At 50.7% G+C, this 20,388-nt stretch overlaps 1 protein-coding gene across 1 annotated transcript in view; it reads left to right on the top strand.

Annotated features, from left to right (window-relative positions):
- The window catches only part of LOC109530038 (titin-like), a 213,785-nt gene that overhangs the window by 153,337 nt on the left and 40,060 nt on the right, over positions 1-20,388 (top strand). Inside the window, 20 exon segments of the mRNA XM_019893583.1 lie at positions 422-721; positions 1,026-1,328; positions 2,298-2,573; positions 2,756-3,055; positions 3,575-3,877; positions 4,744-5,043; positions 5,697-5,984; positions 6,193-6,495; positions 6,605-6,907; positions 7,592-7,897; positions 8,295-8,582; positions 9,272-9,562; positions 9,711-9,995; positions 11,084-11,671; positions 11,754-11,858; positions 11,934-12,131; positions 12,384-12,680; positions 12,764-13,351; positions 13,461-13,763; positions 13,854-20,351. Of these exon segments, the coding sequence (XP_019749142.1) occupies positions 422-721; positions 1,026-1,328; positions 2,298-2,573; positions 2,756-3,055; positions 3,575-3,877; positions 4,744-5,043; positions 5,697-5,984; positions 6,193-6,495; positions 6,605-6,907; positions 7,592-7,897; positions 8,295-8,582; positions 9,272-9,562; positions 9,711-9,995; positions 11,084-11,671; positions 11,754-11,858; positions 11,934-12,131; positions 12,384-12,680; positions 12,764-13,351; positions 13,461-13,763; positions 13,854-20,351 (12,423 nt within the window).

Here is a 20,388-nt window from a genome sequence, read left to right as displayed (position 1 = left end):
TCTACAAACAAAGCAGGGTTTGCCATCGCACTTAGTGGAAATGGAGGGATTTTGCTCCAGCTCTGGAATGAAGTGATGTTTTCAGTAGGGGGGGGGGGGGTATTTTTCGTAGATCTAGATGTGAAAAGGTGTTACATTTTTTGAACCAAATACCTTACCTTTCCAATTCCAAAATAGAAACTTTTCAGGTCCTATGTACGTAAAAATGTGTATATGACTCAAAAACAAAAATCACAGAGAAAGTTGTCACATTTCCAAAAGGTAATATGATGTACAATGAAGTAGAGAATGGAAACCCAAGCAATATTTGTTGGCCAATATTGTGAGTGAAGCGGGCAGCCGGTGAAGCGAAGCGTTGGCTGAAAAATGTATTTGGAAGACAATGAGCTGATTTGCAAATGCGGAATCCATCCTTTGCTAGACACTCCCGGTCCCGTCGGTGGTCTGGAGGCAACTGACGTGACCAAAACAACAGCACAGCTGTCCTGGTTGCCGCCGGAGAACGACGGCGGGAGCGCCATCCTCAACTACATTGTGGAAAAACGGGAGGTGGACAGGAAGACCTGGACCAAATGCACAGAGGACTTGAAGAAGACCAGCTTCAAGGTGACCAACATGGCCCCTGGCATCGAGTACTACTTCCGCGTGATGGCAGTCAACAAGTATGGAATCGGAGTTCCTCAGGATTCGCCCAAGTCTTACCTGGCCAAGGACCCCATCAGTGAGTTTTCGTATCATCCTATTAGCCTTTGGACTCGCATATCATACATTCCCACTGATATGCTGGTGTCAAAAATGGATGCGTCATATGCAGAATAATGTGTATTTGGTTCAGTTTTTCAAAGAAAAACAAAAGCGAAAAATGCTGCTTGTTTATGCTATGTGACCAGTTCTCTTCAGTTCCTTTCTTTCCATGTATCATCCACCCCCTTGATTTTTAACAATAGACTATTCCACACAAGTAACGACGGTGCTTAGTACAGCATGTGAGTGGTTGTACGTCTAAGACCAGCTGCGGTTTTCAGGTGAGCCAGATCCGCCCAAAAAGATGGAGGTTTTGGAGATGTCCCGGACCAGCGCAACGCTGGGCTGGCTGAAGCCGCTCCGAGATGGAGGAGCCAAAATCAACGGCTACGTGGTGGACTACCAGGAGGAGGGGGCGCCGCAGGACAAGTGGACGCCGTACTCAGTGGTCAAAGACTTGACCATCGTTGTGGTGGGCCTGAAGGAAGGGAAGAAGTACAAGTTCAGGGTGGCGGCCAGGAACTCCGTTGGCGTCAGTCTTGCTCGCGAGGCCGAGGGAGTCTTTGAGGCCAAGGAGCAGCTCAGTGAGTACACCGGCACCGAGGTCCAGGGCAGGCGCATCCAAACGTTTTCTTCCGAGGGCCGCAAAGGTAGAAATTCATCGGTTCAAGCTCTAACTTGGCCCTCGGTCCATCCGGCCGTTATTATCTCGGAGGCTGATCGCAGCACGCTTTGTGCCAACGGGCTGCGTACACCCGCAACTGTTTGCCGGCCAATTGAACGGCACGTATTGACAAGCGAGCGTTCAAACCTGCGCACGATTTAGAGTATTCAGAGAAGCCAGTAAACATGTTTTGGGAATGGGGGAGGGCGCCAGCATTTGACCCTCAAAACTAGGAGTGAGTTTAGTCTCGCTCTTTTTTCCGTCATTCTCTTCCACATCTTCGCCTGCTTCTTCTTCTTCATTTTCTCTGGTCGATCTTCGTGAACTCCCCTGCACTGCCTTCCTAAGAACGTACCTCCTAAAAACGCTAGCCTTTTTGTGAATTGGAACGGCTGTGCACTTGTGCACTACTCCCACCACCCCACCCCCACCCGTTGTTCCATGATAGCAGTACGAAAGGCATCATGGGGTATTTTCCCAGCCAAGTCTTTGCAAGAATCCAACTGACACATGCTTGGTTTAAGCTAGCAGACCAAAGCTACATCTGGGCAATGTGTGCGTTCTTGCTTTCTGCGCCTTTTCAATTAGAACGTGACTCGGGCCGCCACAGATAACGTTTGACAAGATCACCAAGCTGTGTGAACGGACAAAAACGCTGATTGAGAAGCGGTCTCTTTCTTCTGCTTCTTGTTGCCACCCACCGAGTAGCAAAAGTAACGAGTGCAGGAGGCAGCCAAACCGCTACGGCGGGCCATGTCAATGGGTAGCTTTAGTGCGCCGCCGAAAGACGGACTGCAGCTCCGCCATTTGGGCATGCCTGCTCCAGGAAGCATCCGAAGCGCCAAGGATGCGACGTGTGCTAACCGGTGCCGACTGTTGTTCCCTTCAGTGGCTCCCAAAATCATCATGCCCGACACCGTGACAGTCCGGGCGGGACGCAAAATGGTGATCGAGGCCCTGGTGTCTGGTAAACCCGCTCCCTTCTGCAAGTGGAAGCAGGGCAATGAGGACGTCCTGACGTCGGATCGCCTCTCGGTGGTCAAGACGCTCAGCAGCTGCACATTGATCATCAAGAACGTCAGCCGCGCCGACAGCGGCTACTACAGCCTGTCGGCGGAGAACAGCACGGCCAAAGTCAACCAGATCCTCAAAGTCATCGTCATGGGTCAGTGCAAAAAACGTAGATCGGGCTTGAAACCTTCTACATTGACTTTTCAAAATGTCTGATGAGCAGGGTTATCGTTCTTGCAATCTTGAACAAAAATCATCCTGCTCATCATTTTGGCCACAATGCAAGCTTTGAAGGTAGCGTGTTGCTGATATTTTGTCCTGTGTGCCGCCGCGCAGACATCCCTGGACCCCCAGAAGCTCCGTTGGAGATCACAGAGCAGGACATCGACGCCTGCACGCTGCTCTGGAACCCTCCTCAGGAGGACGGCGGCAGCAACATCACCAACTACATCGTGGAGAAGTGCGATGTGAGCCAGGGCGACTGGCTCACCGTGTCATCTTCCTGCACCAAAACCAGCTTCCGAATGACCAAACTGATCACCGGCACGGAGTACACCTTCCGAGTCCGAGCCGAGAACAGATTCGGCATCTCGGAGCCTACCTACTCAGAGAAAATGATTGCCAGATATCCGTTTGGTGAGTCATCATCATCGTCGCCGCCGCCATTCGTCACCTCAAAACTTTCTTCGATTGAATGCATAGGCAAACTCATTCTCAATCGTTTTTTTTTTTTTTGTTTGTTTGTTTGTTTGTTTTGTTTGTTTTTTTTTTGGTGGGGCTTTGAGCCAAAACCTTAGTGGAACGTGTTGACCGTATTTTTTTTTTCTGAGAGCGGTACTGTGCTTAAGACTGCACTGTTTGAGACCAAAAGTCACTGAGACCAAGACTCGACCTGGACTTTTGAGAGACGAGACCAAGACCAGAAAGATGTCTTGGCGTGGCTCAGTGGTCGAGTGCTCATCTCCCAATCCTTCCTCATCCTCTGTGATTATGTACTTGAACAAGACACTGACCCCTAAATTGCTTCTGGTGGACTTGGCGGCGCCTTGCAGCAGCCTCCCGTTTGTGTATGAATGTGTGCATGAATGTGAGTGCATCTGTCGGCGACAAAGTTTTAAATGCGTGTCAGACCGTTTGGCTTCCGTTTGCTTCCAGACCCTCCCAGTGAGCCCAGGAACCTTCGCGTGAACAAGATCAACAAGGACTTTGTCGTCCTGTCCTGGGAGCGTCCCACCAGCGACGGCGGAAGCCCCATTACGGGATACTGCATCGAGAAGAAAGAGAGGAACAGTCTGCTGTGGGTCAGGGCCAACGAGTCTGTGGTCAAATCCACCCAATACACCTGCACCGGTCTCATCGAGGGCCTGGAGTACACCTTCAGGGTGTCTGCCATCAACCTCGCCGGACAGGGAAAGCCTTGCAAGCAGACCGAATTCGTCACAGCGAGGACGGCCGTCGGTATGAGAATCTTCCGAGCCGATACGGTGGTGACTTGACTTATTTCGCTTTATGTTGTGCCAAAATCTGAGAGGCGAACGGGCTTCGGCTGTTTCGCCACTTGAGTCACATACCACAAAATGCACAGCGGTATCCGGAATTTCTCATCTACAATAGGCAGATTTTCCCTGGAACTTTCAGAACAAATCAAATGTGCGTAATTGACATGGGTAGAAGGAAAATGAAAAAAATTGTGTCCAAGACCTGTTGATATGAACGTGGCTTCGCCAGACGCCAAGAAATATTGACCAAAGCATATCGTTTTTGAAAGCATCCCCCTTCGACAAAACTCCCGACATGGTCCCTTCACTCTGTTTACACCGTTGCATATCCAAGACTGTCCGTTGTTCTTGGTTCTTATCACTTCAAAGGGAGACCATGATGTCCCTATAAAATAAACTACAAATTGCTCCATGGAAAATGCTTTGATCTTTATGCATGGATGCCAGCCATTTTTAGGGGGCGTACAATCTGTTGCTAGAGGGAAAATCCAGCTGCCGACGTGTGATTTTTGTTTTTACACTCAAGAGATGACAGTAAGGTCCTGTAATACGCTTCGCTGTGGGCAAGGAGAGAGCCCCGGTCGTTAATGCAAATTCGGACGTTGACAAAGCGTCAAATATTCGCAAGGAGGTGCCATAGGCCACAGCTCACACCGTCCAACCCCATCTCCTGATGTCATTCGCATGCCACACCCCTTAAAGGCACTCCCAAGGCACACATATTAGCGTCCCGAGAGCCAATGACACCAAGTCAACGTACCGCTGTGCTGTATTGTGAACCCAGACCTGCTTGGGGAGCTAAAACCACATATTCCTTCCCACCAGACCCTCCAGGTAAACCCGAGCCAATGGATGTGAGCAGGAGCTCCGTGTCGCTGGTGTGGACCCGACCCAAGCACGACGGTGGCAGCAAGCTGATTGGCTACTTTGTGGAGTACTGCAAGCTCCCCGAGGAGAAGTGGAGCCGCTGCAATAGCAACTGCATGAGTGTCCAGGCCGAGAACTATGTGGTGAGCGGTCTGGAAGAGGGCCAACGCTACGTCTTTAGAGTCATCGCCAAGACAGCCGTCAACGTCAGCCTGCCCTCGGAGCTGTCCGATCCCATCGCCGTCATCGCGGAGAACGGTAGGACCCCACTCTGCTCTGCTGGATTGAGTTTGAGGACAACCGCCGCTGTAACAAAGTGCTGTACATCACTTGAAAATGACACGGGAGACACAAAACGACAGTGCCAGTGCAATGAATGCAATAATGAGAATAGGTTGGATGCAGCAAGGGCAGAAACTCCAGCTGTGTTGAAAGCCAAGGAATAAAATTGGAGATATAAAAAGGGATGGTGAGAGGGCACTTGTTTCATCGGTTGGGAGCAGTAATAGATAAAGCTCCCTGGACTTTTAGCTTCGGCTTAGACTTTGGAAGCTCCCGGAGCAGCTACTCGGCCTCCCTGAAGCCCCGAGACGCAGCGGGTCACTTGTCCCTAACCATTGGGAATTGGCCTGGTACTGGGCTGTACGTATAGGTTGAGGCCCAAAAAAAGAAAGGTTTGAAGAAAAAAAAAAAGCATGTATGTCCCGATCGGGAATGTATGTCAGAAACCAACCTCTTCAAGGGTTAGACTTTTGAGTCAAGAGGAAAAAGTTTGTCGAGCTTCTTTTGGAATCAGCGGTAAAACATGGGTTGGTTTCACCACTCATTTCAATTTCAGACCAAAATCTGACAATAAAGTTGATGCTGGCCTAAGCAGACCAGATGACGGCTGGTCTTCATCTTCTGTGCAGTTCCTCCGCGTGTGGAGCTCGGGGTCAACATGAAGAACCTGATTGTGGTGAAAGCCGGACAGAACGTCTTCTTGGACGCGGAAGTGTTTGGCAAGCCTCTTCCCAAGGTGAGCTGGAAGAGAGACGGCGTTCCGCTCCATCTGGCGGAGGGAATGAAGATGACCCAGAAGAAACACGTCCACCTTTTGGAGCTCTACTCCGTCACCAGGAAGGAATCCGGTGACTACACTATTCTCGCTGAGAACGTCAATGGCAGCAAGTATGCCACAATTAAAGTCAAAGTGCTCGGTAAGTCGACTGCGCGGGCGCGATTGTAAGACAATGAGTATGTGTGACCGTGCGATCTCAGCCAGCCAATGATCGCAATTTGACATCGGCAATGATGAAGACGGTGTTCCAAATTCAAAATTGTTCCCGAACATATTCTGTGCGCGTGGAAAATGAACAGTAGGAACACAGCCTAAGTCTTCAAAACTTCACCCGTTATTGGTTGCAGACAAACCGGGTCCTCCGGCTTCAGTGAAAACCACCAAAGTGTTCGCAGACCGCGTCAAGCTGCGGTGGGAACCTCCACTTTCTGACGGCGGTTCTGAAATCACCAACTACATCATTGAGAAGCGTGAAACCAGCAGGGCCAACTGGGCGCTGGTCACCGCCAATATTCACGGACACGTCACCGACTGCTCGGTAGAGAAACTCATAGAGGGCCACGAGTACCAGTTCCGAGTTAGTGCCGAGAACCAGTACGGCGTTGGAGACGCCGTCATGACCGACCCAGTCACGGTCAAGAACCCCTACGGTGAGCGCACGCCTCCAGACCTCCATCCGTTTTCCACACTGTTTATCGATGGCCAAAAGTACCGCCATCAGGTCCAACTGCTTCTCATTCGATCGATTTGGTTCCGCAGATGTTCCCGGCCCTTGTGATCCACCGGTCATCACCAACATCACCAAGGACTCCATGACGGTCAGCTGGAAGGCGCCGGCCAATGACGGTAGAGCCACCATCCTGGGCTACATGGTAGAGAAGCGCGAAGCCACCGAGTTGACCTGGACCAAGGTCAACCGTCGGCCGGTGATCGACAGAACCATCAAGGCGGGTCAGCTGACTGAGGGCTCCGAGTACGAGTTCAGGGTCATTGCCATGAACAAAGCCGGTCTGGGAAAACCAAGCGATGCATCCGGCGCGGCACTGGCCGTCGATCCTGTCTGTGAGTCACTTTTGAGAACGGAGAACTTGCGATTGCTTGTCACTCAAATGAAAAGATCCCTGCGGTACCTCACAAAAGTGAGGACAGCCCTGAGTTTTGCAGAGATTTGATTCTCACTTTTGATGGGACATCACCGCAGCCTGTACGATGCACATTTTGTGTCCCCTCAAAATAAGTCAACACACAGACAATGGATGAACCACTCGCAACAAAAGGAACTGGAAATGTCCAATTTGGACCGAGTAAGCACATTTCTCTCCTCGGTGTCAGGTGACTGGTTCGGTTTTGAAGTTGTCAGGTGTGACTGGGCAGCAGGTGTGTCATCTTCGGCCTTGTCGGAACATAATGGTGGCCCCACAATATATTGACACTGTTGGCCCAATTTGGACGGTTTCAATTGGGGGTGTGCTCACTTTTGTTGCCAGCCACTTTCGAGATGAATGGCTGTGTGTCGACTTACTTTGCGGGGGACAGTACATCTACATTGTTGTACAAGCTAGCCTCTGACTACACTCTCGCAGTGGCATTTCGTTGTTGTCCCATGGAAGGAAGGAAGTAAAGAAAGAAAGAAAGAGAGAACGAAAGAAAGAAAAACGTGTCTGGTGTGCTCAGGTTTGCGAGTTGCTATGCCGGTAAATCATCAAGTGTCTGGCGGTGTTGTTAGTCACTGTCTGTATTTGTCAGATCCTCCCGGGCCCCCCGCCTTCCCCAAGGTGGTGGATTCTACCAGGAGCTCCATCAGCCTCAGCTGGACCAAGCCAGCGTACGACGGCGGTTGCGAGATCATCGGCTACCTGGTGGAGTGCAAAGTGGCCGCCGCGGAAAACTGGACCAAATGCAATGTCCCCCAGAAGCTCCGGGCCACCAATTTCTTGGTGACGGGCCTGATGCAAGGCAGAGAGTACCAGTTCCGAGTATTTGCCCTCAACAAGATTGGCTACAGCGAGCCCAGCGACGTCCCCGGCAACCACACGCCTCAAGACATCCTAAGTATGTTCCTCATTTGGATTGCTTTACAGTGAACCCCGGTTTAGTGCAGCCAATACCTCCCGAACCCACCTGACGTGGGTGAGGTGGAGATCCGTCATTTTGAGATGCCATCCACAAAATCTATTTACAAATAGCTTTACCCATCCCATACGCAAACTCTTTCAAAGTGCTCTCGAGAAAGGAGACGCTTGACTTTAGCCAGCTGCCTAAGACGAAAGAAGCTGGATTTGACAACAGCACCAATTGGCCGGTCCAATGAAAACGCCTTTCCAATTTGAGACCCAATTTCGGAACTGCTGGCTTCAGATAAGGAGGAGAAAGGTTGAACCGCAATGTTTGCTGAACATTCAACAGAGAAATGAAATCCAAACGACTGAACAAAATGCGCTTCCCGCAGTCCCTCCGGAAGCCGAGCTGGATGCCGACTTGAGGAAAGCGTTGGTTCTCCGCGCCGGTGTCACCATGAGGCTCTACGTCCCCCTGAGAGGGCGCCCGCCACCCAAAGTGACGTGGAGCAAGGTGGACGGAAACTTGAAGGAGAGAACCGGTGTCCTGATAAAGACGTCAGACTGGGACACCCTGCTCCTGGTTGAAGACATCAACCGATACGACGCTGGCAAATATGTCCTGACACTGGAGAACACCAGCGGGTCCAAGAGCTACACCATTGTCGTCAAGGTCCTCGGTGAGATAGCAAACTTCTTGGTGGCCTTAAGCAAATCTCTTCTGGGACCAGAGAGCGAATCATTTCGTTCCGGCGTTCCCGTGGGACGGCTTAGAGGGCCGTCATTGTTCCGATTCTAATACCTGCACTATCGTTTACTACAGCGGACACGAGGAAACTGACTTAAAACAAAAAAGGCCCGTGCAGTTGACTTGCTTCAACTTTTGCCTTGGATGGTTGAAAATATAAACAGACCTAACTGAACCATTTGGCAATGTCGGATTTATGTGACAATTGGGGATGGGCAAGTACTGCTACTAGGGACCAGGTTTAGGCCAATGCTGGCAGTATTTCACTGTTTCGGGTACTGGTGAAGTCTGCCGATGCCATTCATCAGTATTTCAAGTTAAAAAGAAAAAAAAACAAAAAAACAATCAACTAAGTCGTGCTTGCCGCTTGTGGGCACTACGATGCCAATAATCATGCGCGGCAGAAACAAAGAAAAGTCACAATTTAACAAAGTGCTAGTCACAATCGTATCAAAACTTATAATTGGCCCAAAGCTAATGTAGAGAGGAGTCATATTTTGCTGAGCCCCGAACTATGGCTTCAAATTGGGAGCCCAGTTTAATGCCTACTGGTTTATTGAAATAAAGCTCGTGCGGTATACTGCCTCTGATTCCTCTATGTACTCGACCTCTCCACTGTAGATACCCCTGGACCACCTCAGAACCTTACCGTGAAAGAAACCTCCCTAAACCACGCTTGGATCACCTGGGATGCCCCATTGATCGACGGCGGCAGTCCTGTCAAGAGCTACATCGTGGAGAAGCGCCTGGCTGAGAGGAAGGCTTGGACTTGTGTGTCAACTGAGTGTCACAAGATCTCGTACAGGATTCCCAACCTGGAGGCCGGTCAGGCCTACTGCTTCAGAGTTCTGGCTGAGAACGCTTACGGCATCGGAGAGGGCTGTGAGACTGCCGGTAGCGTGCGAGCTTCAGGTACGTAGGTGCCCGATTCTTCTGCGCGCCTTGCATATAAAGACTACTGACAGTCCAATGAATAAGTAAAATCCTTGAATGCAATCTGCTATTTCTGAACGGCACAACAGTCATTCTCACTGTGATGCAACCCTTGATGCTCCTCCAGAGCAACCTGGTCCAGTGGTGGACTTGAAGGCCAAGAAGACCACCAAAGATTCCATCATCCTGGCCTGGAAAAAGCCCATCAGTGATGGTGGCAGCCACATCAGCGCCTATATCGTGGACCAGAGTGAAGGCGACAAGTGGAAGGAGATTTCCAAGGGCAGGAACACCTCACTGACCGTCGGGGACCTCACAGAGGGCAAGGAGTACTTGTTCAGAGTCACGGCGCTCAATGAGTCCGGAGTGGGGCCGCCCTCGGAGATTGCGGCTGTTGCCAAGGACCAGTTTGGTAAGAACTGCACCCTGCTTTCACCATGTGACGGTAAACTGCCATTTATTGAAGGGGACACAGTCCACACATGCCCGTAATAGGTGACAATATGCCTCTAAAGCAGCGGTTCTTAACCTTGTTAGAGGTACCCAACCCAACCAGTTCATATGCAGATCCACTGAACCCTTAGTGAAAAATAAAAATAGGATTTGAGAAGTGTTCCTTCGGTTTTTGGAGGTGCGAGACTGGAGTTGCCCAATCACACGACGTACTATCACGACAGTCACACGCTGACTACTGAGCGAATTAAATTTCCTGCAGCGCTGATTGGACAAGCAATGTCATGTGATCTTCTGCAGCCAGTGACGGCCAAGCGGGCATGTCATAACTATGAGACATGTTGAGTCAGCTGTGTCTTAACCTCCATGGCAGAGTCTCCGTCGAACCCCTGAGACTGATTCACCAAACCCCTGGCAAACCACTGCTCGAAAGACGTTTTCTTATAGTTTTACACTTCCCACAACAGATTTTAACTTTTGAAAACATACTTTGTTAAAGCGTCGGAATTGCTCTTCTTACTCTCTCGCTGGGACAGTTCTCCAAATAAGATCCAAAGGGAGCTTGCTAAACAAAAGCAATCTTAGCATAGTGCCAACATATAATGTGAAAGGCATTAGATGGCGAAACTTGGTCCTGTGAAAGAACAGAACACCCAACACCGCGAAACAGAAATGAGCATCTGCCCGATCATTTCCTCCCCTCACGTGACGTACACCTATCTACTCGTCCGTGCGTTTATACAACTATACTCACAGGCATATATTCGATCTACTCTCCAGGGTAGAGAAAAAAAAAAGCAGAACATGTGGTACTGGACACTGAAGCGTCATCTTTTGGCCCATAATTTCATGGCATCTTTTCCAGTCGAGCTCATGCTGCTCAGCATCTTGTTGCTGCACACAGTGGCACTAGATTGAAGGAGCGCAACTCTAAATTCAGACTTGCCTGCGTAGTGTAAAATCACCAAATAATTTTTTCGCTGTAGCTGGGGAAGATTCAAACTGCTGTAACAGTTTCCTCAACATGCCAAAACCTTTGCTGTCCAGTGTTACCTGACTGCAACCTGAGCTGTCTGCATGACGGTTGCTACGTGGTGAAGGAGGGGACTACCGCCCGCATCAACATCCCCCTCAGTGGTGTGCCATATCCCATTGCCACGTGGAAGAAGGGCGACGTGGCGCTCGGTGACACCGGGCGTATGTGCGTCGAGGCGTCCCAGGGTGTGACCACTCTCCTGATCAGAGACTGCCAGAGAGGAGACGCGGAAGTCTACACCATCAACGTCAGGAACAGCTTGGGCTCCAAGGACTGTAAGTTGCAGCTCAAGGTGGTGGGCAAACCGGGCATCTGCACCGGACCCATCAAGTTTGACGAGATCACAGCCGACGGCATCACCCTGGAATGGGGGCCGCCCAAAGACGACGGTGGCGCAGAGGTGTCCAACTACATCGTCGAGAAAAGGAGGACAACAGATAATAAGTGGGCCACAGTGGCTTCGGCAATCCAAAAAACCACCATGAGAGTCATACGTCTCCATGACGGAGTGGAGTATATCTTCAGAGTATTCGCTGAGAACAAGTATGGAATTGGAGAGCACCTGAGGTCAGACCCGGTCATCGCACAGCATCCTTTCAGTGAGTATCCAAGGCGACCAAAACAAAACAGCCCTTTGTGATGAATTTCGCTGAAAACTATTACTTGCGTTGCCGCGCCCAGATGTCCCAGAGGCGCCGGCACCTCCAGTGATAATGAGCATCCGCCACGAGTCAGCCATCCTAACGTGGGCTGATCCCAAAGACACGGGCGGCTCCCCAATTACAGGTAACCGAGTGTTATCACGGCCTCGGTGTCAAGCTGCAATCTGCACCGCAACGCTGATGGTGTGCTTGTGCGCAGGCTACCATGTGGAGTTCAAGGAGAGGAACAGTCTGATGTGGAAACGAGCCAGTAAGACACCTCTCAGATTGAAAGAGTGCCGGGTCACGGGACTGATCGAGGGACTGGAGTACGAATTCAGGGTAATGGCCATGAACATGGCCGGTCTGGGGAAGGCCAGCAGAGCGACTGAGGCTGTTGTTGCTCTGGATCCCATTGGTGAGTTTTTGAGATCAGTCAGTCAATCGAACTTTATTCATAGAGCGTTTTTCAAACGTAAATTGCAACTCAAAGTGCTTTGCACAAGTTAAAAATAACCCCACCCCAATACACCCCCCCCCACGCCCTCCACAACCACCCCACGACAATAAAGACCCGCACGGACACACGAGTTAAAAAAAATCCAACCACCAACAACTCCTTCGCGTCCGGCAGTAAAAGGTGACCACGATGGTCTTTGTCTTCTCTTAGATCCTCCTGGCAAGCCTGACGTCATTAATGTCACCAGGACATCGGTCACTCTTATGTGGACTCCACCCAAATATGATGGTGGCTACAAACTGACTGGCTACGCGGTAGAGAAACTCGAGGCTGGCGGCAAGGCCTGGATGAAGGCGAATCATGTCAATATTCAAGGATGTGCCTTCACAGTCACTGACCTGACAGAGGGAGCTCAGTATAAATTCCAAGTCAGGGCCAAGAACTCTGCCGGTGCTATTAGTCTTCCCTCAGAGACGACCGATTTGTTAACTTGCAAGGATGAGTATGGTAAGATGATTTTGACCAAATTCCCCATTTGTTCCGAATGTTCCAGCTTGCAATCTAACATTTTGCATCACTTGATTACGCAGAACCCCCGAGCATCACCATTGACCCTGACATAAAGGACGGCCTTTCAGTCCGGGCAGGAGAAACAATTGTGGTCTCAGCTTGCAAGATTGGCGGCAAACCTCCCCCCACCACTGTCTGGTCAAAGGCCGGCCGTGAGCTCAAGAACTCCGACGTTGTCACCATCACCAGCACTCCAACCTCTTCCACTGTAGCCATCAAGTACGCCAGCAGGAAAAACACCGGAGAGTACACCATCACTGCCAGTAACCCGTTTGGCATCAAAGAGGAGCACGTCAAAGTGAAGGTTCTGGATGTTCCTGGACCTCCGGGCCCCATTGAGGCCAGTAACATTTCTGCTGAAAAGTGCACCCTGACCTGGCTTCCACCAGAGGAGGATGGAGGCTGCTCGATTAAGTCCTACGTCCTTGAGAAGCGAGAGACCAGTCGCCTGCAGTGGACCAAGCTGGCTGAAAACGTCCCGGACTGCAGATGTGTCACCAGCAAACTGATCAAAGGCAACGAGTACATCTTCAGGGTGTCTGCGGTCAACCAATATGGCACTGGAGACGCAAGCCTGTCTGCTCCAGTCAAAATGGTCGACAGTTACTGTAAGTTCAGTCAATATTATCCATGTTTCAAGGTGCTAAGCATCAACCTGCTCTTTGGGTAATGTCACATTTTCATCACCAACAATCCCAATCATCTTTGTGCCCACAGGTCCACCAGGTCCACCGTCAACCCCAGAAATCGATAACTTCACTAGGAACTCTGTCACCATTTCATGGAAGAGACCGGTGCAGGATGGTGGCAGTGACATCAGGGGGTACCTCGTAGAAAGGAAAGAGAAGCGAGGAATGAGGTGGGTTAGGGCTTCTAAGAGAACGGTCCCGGACCTGCGCTTCAAGGTGCAAGGCCTAAGCGAAGGGGTCGAGTACGAGTTCAGAGTAACTGCTGAGAACAAGGCTGGCTTCGGAGAACCCAGTGAGCCTTCGCGTCCGGCGATGACCAAGGATATCGTGTGTATGTAGTTCAAGAGTACCAATTATTTAGTTTAAGCCGCAGAATGTTGTTGTTGTTTTTTTTTAACAATTTCTTTTCTCCGTTCATTAGATCCACCAGGCCCTCCTTCCAACCCAAGGATTACAGACACCACTAAAACGTCTGCCACTTTCACCTGGGGCCGACCCCACTATGATGGTGGTCTGCCAGTGGATGGATACATTGTGGAGTACAAAAAGGAAGGCCATGATGACTGGGAGACAGAGACAGAGTACCACTTGAAGGCTACTGTATATGTTATCGGAAAACTGCAAAAGGGAGGCAGATACCATTTCAGAGTCAGAGCTGTGAACTCCGAGGGGGTTGGTGAACCTGCAGAGGTTGAAAAAGTAACAGAACTTGTAGACCAGGAGTCCGTTCCAGACTTTGAGCTGGACGCCGAACTCCGGAAATCCCTGGTGGTCAGGGCCCGCACGTCAATCCGTATTTTTGTTCCCATCCGAGGCCGTCCTGTTCCAGACGTCACCTGGAGCAAAGATGATGTCAATCTAAAAACACGTGCGCATATTGACACGACTGAATCTTACACACTGCTGGTCATTCCTGACTGCACTAGATATGATGCCGGAAAGTACAACTTGTGCCTGGAGAACGTCGCTGGAAAGAAGACGGGCTTTGTAAATGTAAAGGTTCTGGACACGCCAGGGCCCCCGGTGAATCTCAAACCCAGAGAGATCACGAAAACGAGCATAACCCTTCAGTGGGAGATCCCCATCATTGACGGTGGCTCTAAGATCCACAACTACATAATTGAAAAGCGAGAGGCCACAAAGAAGGCCTACACGGTCTTGAACACCGCCTGGCAGAAGTGCTCTTTCAAATTCACCGACCTGGAGGAAGGCGCTTACTACTACTTCCGAATCTCTGCTGAGAATGACCTGGGCGTTGGCGAGCCCGCTGAAACCCCCGAACCGATCCGGGCATCTCAGGCCCCTTCTCCGCCTGAAAACCTGTACATCACTGATGTTACGGCTGACAGCGCCAGCTTGGCGTGGACCAAGCCTCTTCACGATGGCGGTAGCTTGATCACCGGGTATGTCATAGAGGCCCAGAAGAAGGACACTGAGCACTGGTTCCATGTTGCCGCCATCAAGGCTCTGGACTTCACCGTGACGAATCTCATCGAGGGAGAAGAATACACTTTCCGCATAATGGCAGTCAACGCTTCGGGTAGAAGCGACCCACGTGAGAGCAGACCAGCAATTATCAAAGAACAAACATCAGGTCCGTCATTTGACTTCCGTGGCATCTACCAGAAGACGGTCATTGCCAAGGCTGGCGACCGTGTTAAGATTGAGATTCCCGTACTTGGAAAACCTAGGCCTGTTGTTTCTTGGAAGAAAGGAGACGCAGTTCTCAAAGAGACACAAAGAATTAACACCGAAACCACAGCAACATCAACTGTCCTCAACATTAGCGAGATCAAGAGGACTGATGGAGGCCAGTATTCAGTGACAGGAAAGAACATGCTGGGCACAGTGACCGATACCATCACAGTATTAGTCCATGATATTCCAGGTCCACCAACTGGTCCCATCAAAATGGATGAGGTCTCATCCGATTACATCCTGATGTCCTGGGAGGCCCCTGAGAATGATGGAGGTGTTCCCATCAACAATTATATCGTTGAAATGCGGGAGACCACCGGTACTTCCTGGGTGGAGTTAGCAGCCACTGTCATACGCACCACATTTAAGGCAGCCCGGCTCATCACTGGAACAGGATATCAGTTCCGTGTTAAGGCCCAGAATCGATACGGCATTGGACCGTCCATTGTCTCTGAGCCAGTGGTGGCCACCTACCCGTTTGATGTCCCAGGCCAGCCAGGGCCTCCTGCAGTCACATCTTACAATAAGGATGCAATGACTCTGAGCTGGAACGAGCCATCTTCAGATGGAGGCAGTGCCATTCTGGGCTACCATGTGGAACGAAAAGAGAGGAATAGCATTCTGTGGCAGAGGATCAGCAAAGCTCTTGTGATAGGGAACATCTTCAAATCAACTGGCCTGGTCGATGGAATTGAATACGAACACCGTGTTATTGCTGAAAACTTGGCCGGTCTCAGCAAACCCAGCAAACCCTCTGACCCATTGTATGCTCTGGACCCGGTGGATCCACCAGGCAGACCTTTGGCACTGAACATCACCAGACATGAGGTAACTGTTTCCTGGACCAAACCAGAGGCAGACGGAGGATTTTCCATCACCGGATACACTGTGGAGAGGAGAGAGCTCCCGAATGGGCGGTGGCTCAAAGCCAACTTCAACAACATCCTCGAGACGGTCTACACAGTTAGTGGTCTGATTGAAGACACGGTTTATGAATTCCGCGTGTTTGCTCGCAACTCGGCAGGGGCCGTGAGTGCACCTTCGCAACCCTCAGAAGCCATCACATGCAGGGATGACATTGAAGAGCCCCGGCTCAACGTCGACTCCATTTACAGCAGCAATGTTGTCGTCAAGGCAGGAGAGGTGTTTACACTGGAGGCCGATGTGACGGGTCGGCCCATCCCCTCACTTGTGTGGACCAAGGACGGGAAGGAACTCGAAGATACCGGCAAGTTGGAGATCAAGGTGTCTGCTTTCCACACAGCTCTGATTAACAAAGACTCTTTGAGAAGAGATGGCGGCACATTCACCCTGACTGCCAGTAACCCCGGTGGCTATGCTAAATTCGCTTTCAATGTCAAGGTCCTCGATAGACCCGGACCGCCCGACTCCTTAATCGTTACTGACATTGCTGCAGAGAAATGTGTCCTCAACTGGCTGCACCCGACACATGACGGCGGTGCCAAGATTGACTACTTCATCATTCAGAAGCGTGAGACCAGCAGGTTGGCTTGGACAAATGTGGCCACAGATCTACAAGCAAACAGGTTCAAGGTCACCAAGCTTCTTGAGGGCAATGAGTATGTCTTCAGAGTTATGGCTGTGAATAAGTATGGCACTGGAGAGCCGGTGGAGTCCCTGCCTGTCATATGTGCCAATCCCTACGTTCCCAGTGACCCGCCCACGCAGCCCGAGGTCACCACCATCACCAAAGACTCAATGGTGGTCTGCTGGGAGCGCCCCGAACAAGACGGAGGGAGCAGCATCAACACTTACATCATCGAGAGAAGGGATAAGACTGGGCTGCGCTGGGTCAAGTGCAACAAAAGGACTGTCACTGACCTACGATTCAAGGCCTCTGGCCTCACACCGGGCCACGAGTATGAGTTCAGAGTTTTTGCCGAGAACAATGCCGGACTGAGCCAGCCGAGTCCCTCGAGTCCGTTCTACAAAGCCATGGACACAATATTCCGGCCTGGACCTCCAGGTAACCCTCGAGTTCTAGACACAACCAAGTCATCCATCAGCCTTGCTTGGAATAAGCCCATCTATGATGGTGGTTCTGAAATCACTGGCTACATTGTGGAGACCTGCCTGCCAGAAGAGGATGAATGGACAATTCACACTCCTAAGAAGGGATGGACAGCTACCTCTTTCACTATCACTGGCCTGAAAGAGAACCAAGACTACAAAATCAACATCTGTGCCACCAATTGCGAAGGTGTGGGAGAGCCTGCTGCTCTCCCCGGAACCTCGAAAGCCGAAGATAGGCTACTGCCCCCCGAAATCGAACTTGGAGCGGATCTCCGTAAGGTAGTCAGCATCAGAGCCTGTGGCACCCTCAGGCTCTTTGTGCCTATTAAAGGCAGGCCGGCACCTGACGTCAAATGGTCAAGAGAACACGGGGAGTCTCTGGACAAAGCTAACATTGAAGTCACCTCATCATTCACCACTCTGCAAGTTGAAAACGTAGACAGATTTGATAGTGGTAAATACATGGTCACTGTAGAAAATGCCTCTGGAAGTAAGACGGCTTTTGTTAACGTCAGGGTGCTAGACACACCCGGAGCACCTCAGAACCTTCTCATCAAGGAGGTTACCAAAGACTCAGTCTCCCTCATTTGGGATGCACCTTTAATTGATGGCGGCTCCAGAGTCCGTAATTACATAGTAGAGAAGCGCGAGTCAACCAGGAAGGCCTACTCCACTGTTTGTGCAAACTGCCACAAATCCAGCTGGAAAGTTGGAGAGCTGGAGGAAGGAAAGATGTACTTCTTCAGAATTCTGGCCGAGAACGAATATGGCATTGGCCTCCCGGTGGAGACGTTTGACCCCATTAAGGCGTCAGAGAGACCGCTACCTCCAGGAAAGGTTTCCCTCCGTGAGGTGACCGGCACCAGTGTTACGCTGACCTGGGAGAAGCCCGATCATGATGGTGGCAGCAGAATCACTGGCTACATTGTGGAGATGCAGGGCAGTGAAAGTGAAAAGTGGACCCAGGTCATGGTAGTCAAGACCAACGAGGTGGTTGTAACCGGTTTGACACAGGGAGAGGAGTACATGTTCCGTATCTCGGCAACCAATGAAAAGGGAGTTAGTGATCCACGTGCTCTCAGCATGCCCGTGGTGGCCAAGGACCTGGTTATAGCGCCAATGTTTAAATTGGCTTTCAGCACGTTTAGCGTGTTAGCGGGAGATGATCTCAAGATCGACGTAGCTTATGCTGCCTGTCCCAAAGCAACAGCAACTTGGTTCAAAGACGGTGTCACCCTCAAGGAGACAACGAGAGTCAACACTGTAAGCAACGACAAGAACCTTCTCCTGGTCATTAAGGAGGCCTGCAGAGATGATGTGGGCACATATTCAATCAAACTTGTAAACCCAGCTGGTGAGGCGACTACAGACATAAATGTGGTGGTCCTGGACAAGCCAGGCCCTCCAACTGGCCCAATCAAGCTGGATGAGGTCACTGCAGACAGTGTGGTCTTGTCCTGGAATCCTCCGGAGTACGACGGTTGCTGTAGCATCAACAATTATGTTGTTGAGAAGAGAGACACGTCGACTACTAACTGGCAGATCGTATCAGCGACAGTGGCCAGAACCACCATAAAAGCTGTACGTCTGAAGACTGGATGCGAGTACCAATTCCGGATTGCCGCAGAGAATCGATATGGCAAGTCCTCGCCGCTGCTCTCTGAAAGCATCGTGGCTCAGTATCCGTTTGATGTACCAGCTTCACCGCGTTTGGTGGTTGTCCAGTCAGCCACCAAGGAGTCCATGCTGGTCGTATGGGATAAACCCAGCAGTGATGGTGGAAGTAAAATCCTGGGCTACCACCTCGAGCTCAAAGAGAAAAACAGCATTTTGTGGGTGAAGCAGAACAAACAGCTCATCCCAGAGGCCCGATTCAAAGTAGGTGGCCTGGAAGAGGGTCTTGAATACGAGTTCCGAGTTTACGCTGAGAACATTGTCGGCCTAAGCAAAGCGAGTGTCGTGAGTGAGTTACAGGTCGCCAGAGACCCCTGTGACAGACCAGGAAGGCCGGAGGCTGTTATTGTGACCAGAAACCAGGTGACCCTCCGATGGAACAAACCTGAGTATGATGGTGGCATAAAAATCACCGGATATGTGGTGGAGAAGAAGGAAGGAGCCGGACGCTGGATGAAGGCCAGTTTCGCCAATGTCATTGAGACTTCCTTTGTTGTCACGGGTCTCACCGAAGATCAGATTTATGAGTTCCGTGTCATTGCCAAAAATGCAGCGGGTGTCAGCAGTCAACCATCTGACTCTACAGGAGCGATCACTGCCAAGGATGAGGTGGTTCCGCCCCAAATCGACCTGGATGCCAAATACTCCCAGACTGTGGTTGTGAATGCTGGAGAGTCATTCTGTCTTGAGGCAGCTATGTCGGGAAAACCTCTACCCACGGTCCTCTGGCTGAAGGAGGGTCAAGTCATGAGTGAAGCAGCACGCTTGGAAGTCAAGAACACAGACTTTTTAGCCTGTATAGTTGTCAAAGAAGCCATTCGTGTTGATGGAGGCCAGTATACTTTGCTGGTGAAGAATGTAGGCGGAGAGAAATCTGTGAACTTTAATGTGAAAGTTCTGGACAGGCCAGGTCCACCTGAGGGCCCTATTTCAATCTATGGGGTCACTAGTGAGAAGTGCTCCATTTCCTGGAAACCACCTTTGCAGGATGGCGGTAGTGATGTTTCCCATTACATTGTTGAAAGGAGAGAGACTAGCAGACTGGTTTGGACAGTAGTCGAACAAAAAGTTCAGACCCTCAACCTGAAGATCACCAAGCTTCTTCCTGGCAATGAGTACATCTTCAGAGTGATTGCAGTGAACAAGTATGGAGTTGGTGAGCCTCTGGAATCAGAGCCCACTGTTGCCAGAAATCCATTTGTAGCTCCCAACCCACCAACAGAGGTAGACGTCTCCACGATTACCAAAGACTCCATGGTCGTGACCTGGGAACGACCAAGTAATGACGGTGGTAGTGTCATCCAAGGTTACGTTGTGGAGAAACGTGACAAGGACGGTGTTAGATGGACCAGGTGCAACAAGCGTAACGTGAGCGAGCTCCGTTTCAGAGTTACTGGGCTCCAAGAAAACCACAGCTACGAATTTAGGGTCTCTGCCGAGAATGCTGCCGGCTTGGGAACACCCAGTTCCCCAACAACGTATTACAAAGCTTTGGATCCCGTCTTCAAACCAGGCCCGCCAAACAATCCCAAAGTGGTGGACACCTCAAG

Source organism: Hippocampus comes, unplaced genomic scaffold (genome assembly GCF_001891065.2).
Source record: "Hippocampus comes isolate QL1 unplaced genomic scaffold, H_comes_QL1_v1.1 scaffold189, whole genome shotgun sequence".
Classification (NCBI taxonomy): Eukaryota; Metazoa; Chordata; class Actinopteri; order Syngnathiformes; family Syngnathidae; genus Hippocampus; species Hippocampus comes.
Note: the sequence above shows the minus strand (reverse complement) of the source record. Positions and strands in the feature narration are given on the sequence as shown.